The 16,553-nt window shown below is 38.5% G+C and overlaps 1 protein-coding gene across 1 annotated transcript; it reads right to left on the bottom strand.

The window, feature by feature from the left end:
* Positions 1–12,993: 12,993 nt before the first annotated feature.
* LOC145685452 (uncharacterized) lies at positions 12,994–14,436 on the bottom strand. The gene has a single exon (XM_081757850.1). The coding sequence runs from the start codon at positions 14,434–14,436 to the stop codon at positions 12,994–12,996; it is 1,443 nt and encodes a 480-aa protein (XP_081613976.1).
* Positions 14,437–16,553: the final 2,117 nt, after the last annotated feature.

Raw genomic sequence — 16,553 nt, 5'->3', positions numbered from 1 at the left:
CTAATAACTAAAATCCTTGGATTGTATATATAAAAGTCGCCCCCTGCCCGTAAAAAGCTTCATTCGAACTCGGAATCGAACAATTGCATCTGTAAAACAGTGCTGATTTGATTTTAACGTTCCTTTCAGCAGCAAGGCTGTATGAGACGTGGACCTACAGATTAACGTGGAATCCGAACCACGTAAGCTCCGGCCGGGAATCGAAAAAATGAAATGAAATCTTTGAGTTTTATGTCCTACGGTTATGATGGTTAGGCTGATGGAGACGGTGATGAGTAATGAATTAAATAGTGGAATGAAGAAAGTGGGAGGAAACGGGAGAACCCCGAGAAAACCCACGCACACGGTGTTTGTCCACCACAAGGTTCACTTGGCGGGGCTGGGATCGAACCCGGGACCCCAAGCACCAGAGGTGAACCTTCTACCACTGAGCCACCGCGGCCCCCGGCCGGGAATCGAACCCGGGTGTCCCACGCCAAAGGCGTGTTCACTAACCACTTAGCCACGAGGGAGCTCATCTATAAGGCAGTGTAAGCAAACAAAAAAACGCACACTGGATGTTTGCGCAACTGAGGATCAAAACATTCTCAATGGAGTATGAGAAATAGTTAACGCCAATCAAAGTGTGCTTTTGCTTATTTATTACTTCGTTAATACTTAATTCCTTCTAGAAATAGTGAAACTATACTATGAAGAAACACTAATAAACTAATAACAATTACTACCCATTTCAGATAGGATTGCCGTTGTTTATGGTGGCAAAACACAGAACTAAGATGTAAACAGAACGCAGCTAAGACGTGACAGCCCACTCGTGATTCAGTAATCTGCAGTGTTGAAAACTCAGTACGTTTCTGCAGAAAACATGGTACGTTCTTTGTGGAAACAAGCATGGTTTAAGTTAGCGTAGGAGTATATGTATGGGCATGTGAGTGACAAGGATTGTTTGCTTCAACTACTCTCCCTCCCTCTCTCTCTAAGCCTATCTCTATTCATCTATCTATCTCCCGCCCTCTCTCTCTCTCTCTCTCTATTTCTCTGTCATAGTCACAGAACTCGCAAGCCGAGGCTTGCTGCCAGTGTTCGAATTAACACTTTCGATCCTGGACAATTTCAGCCCTCATTTTTCCCTTGTCCTGGGGTTTTTTGAGAGTTAGAAAAAAATTACTGAAATCTTAATTATGCACATAGAAAGATAAAATTTGGTTTCCTGAAAGAAGAATAACCATTTGTCATGTAGAAACAGATTTAAATGCCTTGTGCACAGGAAGGTGGGTGTGATGACGTCATACTTTTAAAGAACATTTTGCTGATATTCTAATAAACGTGTAACGTGGAATAAAATCATTTCTTTTAAACCATACATAAAAATACCCAAATGGAACTAGGTTTAGATAGCGGCATGCTGAATAGGTGCTAACAAAATAACATTCTACTCGGGAAGAGTGATGTCTCTCCACAGAGAAAATATAGAGTATTTTTTTCAAAGCACCTTCGGGATGCTTCTTTGCAATTTATTGAGATTCGTACCTGTTCATTTCATTTACGATAGCTAGCATCATAGTCAAGAAATAAAGAAAATAAATCAAAGAAAGATAGATAGGGATAGCAGTAAATACTTGGGAGGGATTGAAACCGGAAATTCAGCAAAATTCAGGTTTTTGAGATGGTTGCAAATTTTCAGTCCATCCTAATTCTTCATCTGTATTACGAGTCTTTTTTCTTTCTTTACTGGAGGCAAAAGCGATTCTCCCATTCGCTCATCAATAACAAATTTCGTCAGAAAAATAATCTGCTTGTATTTCGTATGCATCAGTGTCCGAATCATTTGTTATCTCAACAATTTCCCCTTTCGACAGGCGAGACGGTTGCGAACGCAATGTACTAGAAAACCTGTAACTCCATTGAATACGAAAGAACAAAATGCTCACGATAAAACCTCGAAGAAAAGTGATCCTTCCTTCTTTAGCTTAGTGAGAATGAGGAGCAAAATGCATCGCACTTGTTACGAAAAAAAAAAAAGAAACCCCAGCTGGTTCCTAAAATTATTTATTTATTTCGTTCTGCATCCAAGATAGGGTTATGACATGTTTTCCTAGACACATGATATAATAAATTTTACACGCCAATAGGAGTCATATAAACAAGAGAAATAAAGTGTGCATAAAACACTGAAACATAAACAAGAAAATACAGTACACGTCACAATAACTCTTCCTCTAATTTCCTTCTCTTGCCCGAGCGAAAATAAAACAACACGGGACACTATAAGGTGTTGATCAGATATTACAGTTCTCATAAACCACGTGCTTATGTGCAACCACGTGATCTCTGCAGATCATGATATACGAGACATCACGTTACAGGGTTGTCAGGCTTACGCCTGATTTCCCGGGGCGGATCCAGGACGGACTTGTCGGGGGGGGGGGTTGTAATACTGCTAGTTAGAGCTACTTTTAAGAGCTTCAAACTCTGGGATGGGTTTTATTTATGTATAAAATAAAAAAGTGTTTTCTTCTGGGGGAAGGGCAATTGCCCTGATCGACCCCCTGGATCCGCCCCTGCAAGAGATTGTTGTTTCTTTTGCTAATCTGCAGAAAATTAGCAACAGATTTGATCGTTGGGACATACATTTCACATTAGGAGGTATGCAATGCTTCTGTATGCGAGTTATTTTACTATTTTAGCTTTGTTTACCTGTTCACTTCTTTGAACACTGTCCCTCTGTCTCTTGCTTAGCTAGCACTAAAGCATAGATGGGGCTAGGGTCCCGCCGTGGTGTAGTGTATGGAACACCACCTATTAAAGGAGTGACGGGGAATATCGGGAGGATAGGAGCCTACTGGAATATAGACGGGGGTCGTGGGCCCCGGGTAAGGTACACACTCACGAGAGGGTTGGAGGAATCTCGCCCATTAAAAACTTCATAAAATGTCATTTCTACTTTATTTCAATTTGAGAAGAAACATTCCCCCCACTTCCCCGTCACCTAGGTTGGGACAATTTCGCACCCTAATCCCTGGTCCAGCATACTAACAATAACCAGAAAATAGCAATAAATAAAGACTGAAATATGAAATGTAAGGTTTCACATTTCTGTTTTTAGTATAGATGAAATTATTTGTCGAACGGTATGCAATTTGTATTGGGTAAAACTTCAATAATCTTTGGCAGTTCTTTCCATGAGTTTTTTTCTTAACTTTTGATTTTTCTACGTGGGATTAGACTTGGATTTATGTGGGGCTTAGCCACCTCTAGAACCCCCTTAGCTACGCCACTAATGAGGATAAATCCTTCACAATTCTACATTTTCTTACTATGCTGTTCTTACAACAGGATTAACAAAGGGATGCATTAGGATGCCTAAGTGCTTACAGCAGGATTCCTAAAAACCATCAAGACAAATTCTTACAACTTTTTAATTTTTCATGTTTTTAGGAGTATGTTATAAAGTTTCAAAATGTAGCATGTTTCATAACATGTTCCGGACCTTTTGTTGGAACGTGACGCTTTGTTCAGTTCGTTTTCGATATTGTGCGTTAGCAACACTCGCCAATACAGAGACAGGCAGCGCATGACTCAATGTTGACTACATCAGCGCCCCCAAATAAACAACGGCACTCCTGGGTGAAATAGGTAGTACGTTGTATTTCTTACCACACCACGACCATTTTTACCACCCATAGAATTTGAACCTAGTACTATACTGCATTAGTCACGCCGTAACGAAAGATGAACATCTGGCACTCGTAGCTGTTGAAGCTACCTGTATATCACGCGGCCTGCGTTGGTACTCCTCAACATAAATACCTCACAGCCCAAAGCCAGGAAACATCACAGACAGAAGACAGGGGCACAAGCAGTGCCTGACACTTCACGAACTCTAAACCCGCCAAGACTCAACTCAACATGACCTTCAATTACGTTCTAGAAACCAAACCAATGCTAAGGCACAAACTTACCAACTTCCTATATGAAAACACAAGAAAAAAAATCTAACTTTTTTGGTTCCAAAGTGATGACATAACAATAATACTAAAAAGGTTTTAATTTTCAGTAACCCAAACATTAATTAACTAGGGAACATAACAAAGCAAAAATAAATAAAAATAAAAATAAATTAAATTAAAAAATAAAAATCTGACAAGTAAACTCTCCCTGACTACTTTTTTTTTTTTTTTTTTAATTTCAGTGAGGCTGTAAAATATGTTAGTATCTTCGTAAAATATATATATTTCAATGTAAACAAGTTCTTTAAACAAAAGAAAGCTTTGTAGTAGAGCGCTTACCTCTGACGCGTTAGGTCCCTGGTTCGATTCCTGCTCCCGACAAATAGCCTTTTGGTGAACACTGTAGGTGTGGTTATTCTTAAGACTTTCCAGTTTCCTTACATTTTCTTGATTCCACCATTATCATGTATCTCATTGTCACCTTCTCTCTTACATTGATGTACAATCATGGGGCGTTAAACTAAAAGCAAAAAAAAAAAAAAAAAAAAAAAAAAAATTTTTGCAAATATCCTAGTAAAAATGAGTTTTCTAGACTACACAAGTGGCCCCGCGTAGGGTAGTCGCTAGCGCTCTCGCCTTCGGTGCGAACGGTTCCGGGTTCGATCCCGGGGGAGAACTCGGTCGAAAAAGTATCAAAAGATTTTAAGTCCAGCCATCCTGAATGAGGTTTCCTTGGGTTTTCCTCATTCACAGCAGGCAAATGCCGGAGTGGTACCTAACATATAGGTCCCAGGCCGTTTTCTTCCTTCCCCAATCCTTTCTTCCCTTCCTTTCCCCGGATAGTGTACTCGCCGAGGAAAGTCATCCCTCATATGGGGTAACAAGGCCATTGATGCCGAAAGCCCAGAAATCTAAATCCTAAATCTTCACTACACAAGGAAATTTCCGCGCTGAAAACGGTTTATTAGCAATTATGTTAAGCAGTCCTGTAGTAAATCTGCACCAAGTAATAAATCGTCACATATAAAATGGAATGAATAAACACATAACATTCATTTTGCTACCTTGAAACATAATATGTTTCAAAACATTAATATTCAAAGTTTTTTCAAAATTCAGATTCACCCATTCCATTCTCCTCAATCATTTACGAGTTACAATAGTAAGAATTGTAGTCATAAACTACATTACTTACTTAGTACTATATTAAAGCAAGTTACACTAAAAGAATATATAATTAATGGGAATATTTAACTAAAGTAATAGTTAACTATTGTACTTACCCAGGCTTCCCAGGTTTCCTTCCTCTCTTCTGTTCCGTTTGTAAACAACCTCGTTTCGCAAGCAAAAGACGGTAGTTCAATGACGTCAGCCATGGCGAAAGAAAGAGTGTCTATAGGCGGTCTGGATCTTACACACAGATGGACGTATATAACGTATAGCTGAAGTATTTAACATACGTATACGTATGTAAAATACAGAAGATTGTTAGATATCAGACATCCTGCAGAGACATGATGTAATATCTAAGCGGGTAAAAGGCAGTACCTATGTAGTATATGGATAAAGTACGCTCCGTACAGATTTCCTTAGTAAACATAACGAATCCTTGTATTTGTACAATATACCGCTGTCCGGATAATGGATTTTTCTCAGTGCAGCCTGTAAAACGCAGGAATGACAATGTCAGTGACTAAAAGATTAATTTTGGGTTGATAGCTTAGAGTTTTGCGCAATATCTTGTAACTGTAAGTTTAAATCAAGTTAAGGTTAAGGCTCATGATGCTGCTGTTTAAGTGTATGTTTATCGATTGACAATAATCGATAAATTATTTTTTATCGATCGACAAATTATTTTTATGTCAGCCAGGGAGGAATCTCGAAACGTTTCCTCTCGAGAACTGTGAAAGTCCTTTTCGCTGGTCTATTGGCCAGCGCATGTGCTTTTATTGTATGTGATTCTGGGTTTGATTCCCATTGAGAGAACAAAATTTAATTTTATAATCCTTCACTTTCATTAATCATCTGTCTCCTCTAGCATAAACAACATAATCATGGGACGTTAAAATAAAGAAATTTAATTTTTTTGTTCGAGAAATGTGAACCCTTTGGGGGGAAAGGAGGTGAAGAAATTTTTCCTTCATTTTTTAAAGATTTATGGGATTGGATAGCTTCCCTTTAGGGATTGATTTGTACAATTTGGTTCAGTGTACGGTCTTGTTTAATAAAACCTGCTCCTTCCAGTCCTCTATCTGAAAAGTCCTATATTGTTATTCACATATGAAATTCAAAGGCAAAGTCAATCGTCTTTATTCAGTTGTATTTTTATTTCAAGTGTAAGTATTAAAATGCGCTACGCATGGTTGCAAGAGGTTGGGTGGCTTTTTTAAAAATACTGAACTGACATATCTAACTTTGGCACTCATCTTCTTTATAAATTGATGTAAGAAACGGTCGATTGATTTCCAGCCAATTACTTCATCACCGGTATCTTTGAGCAATGAGATAACAATGGAAGACAAACTTCGTTCTTTTCAAACTTGATACTTTGAAAAACTTATGAAAGTGGTTTTGTTATTGAAATACATATTCGCTCTAATCAATTTCAGAAGTAACATTAATCTTAGGATAACGTAATGGTTGTAAGAGTTACCCTGAAAATGTATTTTGTATGTTTTCTTTTTTACGTAATTCAGAGATTTTGTCTGAATTTTACTGGAGTTATAAGGAACCTTCAATTATCAGGCACCCCATTTTAATCGCTCCTCCTACGCCGTCAATGCAACACTTCTAACCGTCTCCTCAGGGGTCCTGAGTTCACCCCTGATTGAGATGGTACATAAAAATAACTTTGTCTAATCCCTGTCATTATTTAGCATGGTTTAGTATTTTTTTTTAAAAAAAAACTATATTTCTGCCACATTTTGAAAACTTTATTTGAAAGTTTTCAAAATGTGGCCGAAATATATTTTTTTAAAATTACTAAACCATGCTAAATAATGACAGAGATTAGACAAAATTATCTTTATGCACCACCTCAATCCGGGGTGGACCCAGGACCCCTGGAGAGACGGTTAGGAGGGTGGCGGTGAAAGATTATCAGTTCTCTCTCACACCTAATTTTTGAAGTACATCCGAATATGATGTCAATGCAAAAGAATTTTCTTACTCAAGACCCCGATCGCTCCGCCCCTGACTTGAGCATATGCGTGAAGTGGTTTATTACGAACAAGACAGAAAGAACTGTGATAGATTGATTATAGAACTGTGATAGATTGATTACAAGTAGTCCGGTTAGAAACACTGCTGCTTGCATTTTAGTTCCAAAACCGGCCGCCCGCACTCGTTCGCTGGTTGTGTTATAACTGTTCGGATGTCTAAGCGTCACTGTTACGTTTCCTTGCAGTTAGTGGAGTCTCAGGGACCACACGTCACTAATTGTGTTACTATTTTGTTCGAGGGCAGTGTTCATGAGTTGAGTTGATTTTGAGTTTTAACGTCCCTTTCAGCAGCGAGCCTATATGATACGGAACCTACTGATCAACGTGGAATCCAAACCATATGAGCTCCCGTCGTGAATCGAACCCGGGCTTCCCACGCCAAAGGCGCATACGCTAACCGCTTAGCCACGAAGGAGGTCGGCAGTGTTCATATTTTATACATTTTGGAAACTTTATAATCACTTTCTCTCGTTCAATATGTTTGACAAACCTGGCCCATCTAGTATGAATGTGCATGATCCCGAATTTACAGAGAAAACAAGTTAATTACATATTACGTGTTTCATGTCAGAAAGTGAAAGTGATGTAGTGAGAAGTAAGGAAGAACAGACCTTTGCAAAATTGGCAAAACTAATATATACTTAAAAAATTTCACAAATTTGTAAATGTCTTGCCTAATGTTGAGGAGTTCGTTTGTTATAATATCAGTGTCAGTGTAGCCATATATAAAGGTACCTTTATTTACATTAGAAAACTTATACCAGACTGGTTTGAGCATGTTATATCCATGCACATTGCTATATTTCTTTACCACTGGCGCAAATCCCGGGGGGATGAGGGGGGCATGTCCCCCCAATCTTGGACCTGGGGGGACTGTCCCCCCAATAATCTGACTTAAAAAGTGCTTTTGCGGATAAGTGTGATGATTTGTGTCCGACTGTCACAAAGGAATGTGAGGTGAAATTGATTTCTCTTGGCTTTTCCATTTCTTTTAAAAAGAATCGTATTCTGTAGTATTTCAAACTGAACTTCGTGCTGTAGTGCGTTTAGTAGTCTCACCAATATGTATTAATTCCACTTCCGCTACTTGGGCACAAATTGCAATAAATGCCAGAGGAGGAAATGCCCCTCTCCTTATGCTGGAAAGTTGTCTCAGCTGTAGGTACGGGCACAAATTCCGGGGAAATGGGAAGACATGTTCCCCCAACATTGGAACTGGAGTCTCTCCCAATAATCCGATTTGAAAAGTGCTTTTTACAGATAAGTGTGATAATTTGTGTCCGACTGCCACAAAGGAAAGTGAGATGAAATTGGTTTCTCTTGGTTTTTCAATTTTTAATGAAAATGAAGGCATGCGACTGTGTGTGACGTAACCTGATGTGAAATCTTATCTCCTCCTCTCCCCTAGGCACTAGAACACGAAGAGTAGGGTCTATATAGACTACCCAATGACAGTAGAACCCATCTTTTCAGTAAATGCGCATTTCCTCTATTTGTAGTTTCAGCCTAGGCATCTACTCATGCTTCGTAAGCCAACTCTATGGCCTATCGAACCCGGAGGTTCAATGCCGCGTTCACAAAAGCTCTCCATTAAATTCTATCCTTAGCCAACTGGATCCAGTTTCTACTTTGCATTCCTATTTTTGCGAGAGCCATCTTAATATTGTCTTCCCATCTGCGCCTACGTCTTTCTAATGGTCGTTTTCTTATTGGCCTTACCGCTAACACTTTGAAAGCGTACATACTTTCTTCCATCCTGGCTATATGTCCTGCCCACCTAACCCTCCTCGACTTGATGACCCTAACAATGTTTGGTAAGCCGTATAATTTATGTGGTTCCTCGTTATAAAGTTTTCGCCATTCCCCATTTCCGTTCCTCTTGGATCCGAATATTCGTCTGAGTATTTTGTTCTCAAATACTTTCAGTCTATGTTCTTCCCTCAGAGTAAGCTACCATGTTTCGAAACCATACAGAGCAACAGGCATGATTATCGTTTTATATAGGGCTATATATTTAAGCTTCAAATTCCTCGACAGAATTCGTGACGACAAGAGATTTTGAAGTGAATAATAACACGAATTCCCTGTTTTTATTCGATATTTAATTTCTTCGTGAATATGATTTTCGTCTGTTAATATTGATCCTAGATTTTTGAAAGTATCCACTTTACCAAAAGCATTATTTAATATTTTAACGCATTCATAATTTGCCGTGTTACGGTCCCGACGAACTGCTATGTATTTAGTTTTCTCTGCATTTCTTTCTATTGTTCTCATACCATCCACTATTAAATTTACATCATCAGCGTACGCATAACCTGGTGAACACCGTTCAACTCTAGGCCCTGGTTGCTATCTTTGATTTTCCTTATAGCATATTCCAGGGCAAAGTTGAATAATAATGGCTACAACGCATCTCCTTGTTTCAGGTCATTCTCGACGTGAAAGCTCGTGGCCAAAAATTTTCCTACCCGGACTTTACTGTGGGATTCATTTAAACATGCCTTAATTAATCTAATTAGCTTTTTCGGTATTCCAAATTCTGTAAGAACGTTGTACAATATTTCTCTCCTAACCGAGTCGTAAGCCTTTCTAAAATCAATAAATAGTTGATGTACCGGGCTACTGTATTTAAAACTTCTTTTCGAGTATTTGGCGAATGGTAAATATTTGGTCGATAGTTGATCGATTTCTTCTAAATCTGCACTGATAATCTCCAATAATTTCATCTGCGTATGGGGTCAATCTTGCTAATAGAATGTTTGAAAGGATTTTATAGGATGTTGACAGAAGAGAGATGCCTCGATAATTATTACAGTCAGTTTTGTCGCCTTTCTTGTGGATTGAAACAATGATTGATTCTTTCCAGTCTTGTGGCAATTCTTCCTTGTTGTAGATAAAGAAGATGAGTTTATGTATCCTTTTCCACAATTTTTCGCCTCCAGCTAACTCAGCCGGAATTTCGTTTACACCCGGAGATTTGTGTTTCCTTAATTTCTTTATAGCGATTTCTACTTTTATTCGGTTGGGTTCTGGAATATACGGTTCTGCGGTGTGTACCTCATTTTCTCCACACACATTAGTTTTTGGCTGCGTCTTAAGCAAATCATCAAATAAATCTTTCCATCTATTTAAAATGCTATCTGTATCAGTGAGAACTGTTCCATCAGCTTTCTTTAATATAAGCACGAGGTTGAAAGCCTTTCTTAAATTCGCTGATCCTTTATACATGTCCCGAATGTTTTTATTTTTACTATTATCTTCAAGTTCCTCAATTTTAGCTTTCAAAAAATCGTGTTTCTTTGTTCTAAAAGTTTTAGAAGTTTCCCGCCTGATGTCTACGAAATTTTGTGTAGTTATTTCATTCGGATTTTGTAGCCAACGTAATTTTGCCTGTTTCCTCTTCTCTGCTAGTTCGAACCATGATTTGTCCCTATGTATTTCCGGGTGTCCCAATTTTTCTTTTCGGAGAGGATGCTTCGTAAGCAAAGAAAAGAATTCAATTGCTGGAATATTTATCTCCATAATCTTAAGGTTACATCTGTTAACTAAAGAGTATATGACATGCGTCAGATTTCTGTAACGATTCCTGTAATGTTATTGAGATTATCATTATTTTGATCAGAGGGTATTGTTGCATCATACATAATTGATATCCTTTCTTCATAGTTTTGGGGAAGTCATTATTTACATTATTATAAAACAATTTTAACGTGGATCTTTGTAGATGCCTAATTAGAAACATATCAATTATAAAGACGCATGTATTCACATTCCAGAATGTGTTCACGGCAGTGATTTGTAATACTGATATGTACTACTTCTTCATCTACATCGACTAATATATAATATACTCTAAAACAGTTGATCAGGTTCATCTACGTAATATGAGTTTCATCTCCCTTCTCTAGAATAAGCCTCAAATCTGCCCATCTCCCAATGTTGAAGACAACCAATGGCGTATTTATAGTCCATTCTAAACTAGAAGCAAATTGACGTTTGGAGAAGCACGTGGTACGCTGTTGCCATTTAGTGCGCATCCCGGTTAGTTCTCGGGCTAGAACTGTCTTGTGAGTCAACGGAAAAGGAAATCTCTAAATATTGATTTGTTTGGATGGATGAAAAGATATGTTTGTCGTCCCAGTTTCTGCATGTTGGGAAGGGGGAGGGCTGTGTGTGTGTGCGTTTATGTGACAGAGAGAGAGAGAGAGAGAGAGAGAGAAATGAAATCTTGCTTGTGATTGTAAAGAAAGTATTCTTTTTAAATGTTTTTTTTTTTTTTTTTTTTAACAGTAGAACATCTTTGAAATGCTTATGAGGAAAAAATAAATGAAAAATATAAACAAATCATGAGGATAAAAAGAACTTACAAAACACTTCTGAATGTCCGGATTCATCTGAAATTTGGGGCTGGTAGAAATATGCATTTGTTAGAAATTTGTCAACAAATATTTACAAATAAATGATCTTTAGTTTTTTTAGTTTTCTATGTTGTTTCTCTAGCAGATGCTAAAAGCTATAACTGCGTACTGTAGTCACACCAATACAGGGTGTCCGAGAAGTCCTTCCCTGATTACAGAAATTGATAACTCAGGCTAGAAATAAGATAGAAATATGAAACTGGTGTTGAATTGTTTACAAACTATAAAAGTTTTTGTCTGTGTTAGGTTTGTTCTGTTTTACCAAGTCTCAATTTTGTTTGTTTTAGGTTTGTAGTACGTAAGTAAGAAGCCCAAGAAGCCATGCCAACCAACCAGGAGAAGGCACAGTGTGTCCTGTGGTACCATGAGACACGATCACCAACCACGGTGCAGAGACAGTTCCAGACAATATTTGGGAGGACTCCACCTGATGTCAAGAGTCATTAGACTTCTTTTTATGGGGTTATGTCAAGGATGAGGTCTACCGAACACGTGTACCAGATCTTGAAACCCTGCAGCAACGAATAACCACAGTCGTTGCATCGATCCCTCCAGTGATGTTGGCTAACGTGTGGATGGAAATTGAATATCGCCTAGATGTGCTACGTGCTACCAAGGGTGCTCATGTGGAAGTGTACTGATGTGACCAAAACTTTTATAGTTTGTAAACAATTCAACACCAGTTTCATATTTCTATCGTATTTCTAGCCTGAGTTATCAATTTCTGTAATCAGAGAAGGACTTCTCGGACACCCTGTATAACGGAAACAGGGTTCTGCAATAATTACGTTTTTACCATTAAGCAAATTTGCACTATACACACAATCTGCATGCATCATACTCTAACTTTCTATGCTCACAGATCTCGTGTTTAATCACCCTTCTTTTCATGATATATTTCCTACACTCAATTTGAAACGATAGGTGACAGCACTCTTTCAATGTAGGTGTGTGCTAGTGATCTGTTTCACCCCATTCTACGGTACTATACTGACTAAACGTAAGAAACAAGTATTTCTGCAATGAGATCAGTAAACAATTTTTGGTTCCCGCGACGATTTTGCTTTTTCAATTTTTTGTCACTGGAACATATTATATATATTGTGCTGTCCAAAAAAAAAAAGTTTGCTTTTGTCATTCAGGGTTTCTTCCAGACATGTTTTTGGGGTGGCATTGAACCCCCGGAGCTCTGAGAGTGCCCCAGGACGAGATCAAAATAATACGTCTTATCATATAATAATAAATAAAATAGTACCAGCAGTGCCCCCCAGAATACTACATGTGTCCTCCCCCCGGAACACATTTTCTGAAAGAACTACTATTTTCATTTTATTTCAGTATAGGCCTAGAAAGGTAAATGCAAGCTTAATTTAGAATCAGACATATCTGAAATGTAATTTATTACAGTGGATAGACTCCACTCAAGTCATCATCATCATTACTACTGATGTCACTGCTACTAAGCTCCTCTTCACCAGATGAATCACTGGAACCACCAACACTTATTATTAATTGTTCTACACTTTCTTCAAGCACACCTTCATTTTTCCATGCATCTTGAATAACTTTATACGTATGGTTAACTGCATCTCTCCAGTTTTCTGGCGTAATTGAGGCTATGGCTTCTTCTGTTAATTTTACAACAGACGACATGGTGAAACTTTTATTTTTACGGCCAACGTACCCTTTAATTTGTGCCCAAATAAGTTCTATGGCATTGAAGTGACAATGGTAAGGGGGAAGTCTCACTACTTTATGTCCATGTTGAGTAGCGATTTTGTCAATGACGTATGTGGGGAATTGGGGTTTGTATCTTTGCACGAGTTGCATTAATTCTGCTTTTCTCAAATCATCTCGAACCTCCACGTTGCGTTGAATCAACCAACGAACAATGTCCTCTTTTCTAGTGGCCATAGTAGGAGCTTTGTCAGCAATAACTGAATGGTATTTTGCGTTATCCATAACAGTAATGGATGGCGTGTGCAGTTCGGGGAGAAGAGATTCCTGAAACCACTGAAGAAATTTCGTTTGGTTCATTTCCTCATGATAATCTCCTGTTTTCTTCGATGTGAAGAGAAGGGAACAGTTTGGGAGGAACCCAGAAGACGTACCGGCATGAAGAAGTATAATCCTTCCCCCTCTACCTAACGGCAATCCCATTGTGCCCTGAAGCGTGTCGTCGGTCCATCCTTTACTAACGCTGTGGTTCACGTTCACCCAGGTTTCATCAAGCCACACTATATTATCAAAATTATGTTTTAATATTTCCCGAAGAAATCTACATCGCCACGCAGAAACGTCCGGCTTCTCCATTAAAAGTCTCCTTCCATTTATTTTCTTATACGAAAACCCCAACTTTTTAATAATACTATACAAGGATGTTTTGCTTCCTTGAAAAAGTTCGGCTTCTTGGAGTGACGCGTGTAATTTCAGGAGAGTGGGGTGCTCCTTCTTTTGATAATAAGAATAAATATGTCGCCGTATAGCGTCTTTTTGGAAAGTATCCAAATTCGTCACACGTTTACTTACTCTTCTCTTCTTGCCTGGAGTTTCTAATTTTGAAGACCCGGATTGATTTTCTTCATTTTCGAACTTCTCCTTGCCAATTTTTACGATGGTACATTTATTTACTTTTACAGCAGCGGCAGTCCTGTCAAGCACCTTATTTACAGGGATAATCGGTCCTCCATTGTCCCTTTCCTGTTCGAAATAGTCCCGAACCGAGCAAATAATTTCCCTTGATTGTCCTTTAATAGGAATACCTGTCCCTAAAACGTTCTTTCTTTCAGAAGAATGTGTTCTCGGCCGTTTTGCAGGGAGAATGTCCTCCATTTCACTGGACATTATTTAAAGTAGCCTATATATTCGTTATATACATAAATATAAATATATATACACAAACACACAACACCACACGATATATACAACAAAATATCTCACATATACAAATATATTTACAGAATTGTACACAAAGATAAAACTCGCATGCAAGAATAATCTAGAAATCACTCCCACACACAAGGAAACGAAACACTAAAAATATCTTCTTTCTGTCTGAAAACACGTGTTTACTAGCGGCAACATTGGAATGTTAAGGTCTGTTGCCAAGGAAACCCTCCACCCACTGTTGGTAAAAGGGTGTTTATGATTCGACCCTCGCTGAGTGACCGCAATAACTGTGTGACGTAGACTCCTTTCTTCAAAACAAACTTGCACGTGTTTTTGAGCTGTCAATTTGCTTCTTGTTTAGAATGGACTTTAGGATTTTGTTTCGAGGGCCTATGCCCAACACAAGGAAGGAAGTGGGCAATTGAGAATTAAATATATTTTAATTTATGCATAAATTAAAGTTATAATGGCAAGAATTGCAGACCGATAAATCCTATATGATATGATACAAAAATTTAGGAGTGAATCTAACCCTTTATTCTATTCATACAAGAAAAAGGAAGCATCCTCTTGGCCTTCCTAATTTCCCGGGCTAATTACTCTCCAGTTTTGATTTTCTTTAATTCAAACATTTCCTTCTTTTAAAAATAACTAACCGATATAATTTTTTTCTTTGTTATAATAACCAAAGTCCTGTCATGTTGATATCCGCGCAAGTTGGTGTGGAACATCAGTTTCGCTTATCAACTCCTCTTAGTTTTGGTGTTACTGATGACGGCCGACTTGAATCACAACTGACAACGGTCGATAAAGTATGATAAGCGAAATGAAAGAAAGTAACATCAAGAAAAAGAAACAGAAAAGTAGAAAGGATGAAAGAAAGAACAAAAGGACGCAGTTCTTATATGGAATGAAATTTGACAAATACAGTATTATTTCTCAACAAAGAGCATAAGAAAATGGAAAGTCAATGACATTTTTAGAACTGGTAAGAAAGAATGTTGTGCGTGGGATGCGAAAAACCAACAAATTTATCTCGGAGGGAGCTTGAGCCCAGTCCGATAGCTCCCTAAATACGCCACTGAAGACAATTCTGCTCCCCTGATTTTTCGTACCTTCCTGGTGGATTGCGTGTGGATTTTCTGTCGACCAATACCGGTTGTTTTGGGAATTTACGTACCCAGACAGGTGGAACCACGCCTCGTCACTCATGATGAGCATTAGTGGATCCAAGAAACCACTGGCAACATTGCTCAACAGCCATGAACAGAAATGCACCCTCTTCTGCAGGTCAGGCTCCTTCAGTTCTTGCACAACACTTATCCGGTACGGTTTTAACTTCAGTCCCCTTAAAACACGTCTGCAACTTCTCTCACTCGCATGAACCTGTTGACTCACTCTCCTGGTTGACTTTCGAGGACTTCTTGTCATTATCTCTTCCACCTGCATCTTTAATTCAGGTGTGCAGACAGATGGTCGTCTGTTCCTGGGAGCATTTTGAACCGATCCTGTACGCCGCCATTTTTCAATCAACTCCTGAATGGTGCTTTTTGCTGGCACAGAACGTCCTGGAAATTTCTCCCGAAACAAATTCTTTGTTTTCACAAAAGATCCAGTGAGAATGAACCCTTCAACAATGGCAACACGCTCGGGTATCGTATCAGGCATTATCACACACTGACACTCACCCGGCTTTACACAACGAGACCTTTTTCTCAACTGGTTTCGATAAGTTTCACTGGCTGCGGCTGCACGTGACTGCTGTGTTGGTATTGTAAGTTGGGTTTTTCAAAATACATATTATGGCAACAGTGCTGTGAGTAGTAGAAGTTTGTATTCTGTGATCGATATTGCACTTGCACCTGACTTGCACAAAATTATGGTTAACAATAAAGGTTCTGTGGTTTAATTCTTGTGTGTCATTATACAAATTAGAACAGTGGTTATGGGCCCCAGAGAGATAAGTATTTAAACCCAGTGAAATGTCGGTGAAGACGAGAAAAATGTAAATGAAGTGGTTTAAAACTGTTAAAATTGTATTTGTGATTTTGATGTCTCGCAGTCATTAGGAT

The sequence above is a fragment of the Thermobia domestica genome, chromosome 5 (assembly GCF_964235325.1).
Source record: "Thermobia domestica chromosome 5, izTheDome1.hap1.1, whole genome shotgun sequence".
In the NCBI taxonomy this organism is placed as follows: domain Eukaryota; kingdom Metazoa; phylum Arthropoda; class Insecta; order Zygentoma; family Lepismatidae; genus Thermobia; species Thermobia domestica.
Note: the sequence above shows the minus strand (reverse complement) of the source record. Positions and strands in the feature narration are given on the sequence as shown.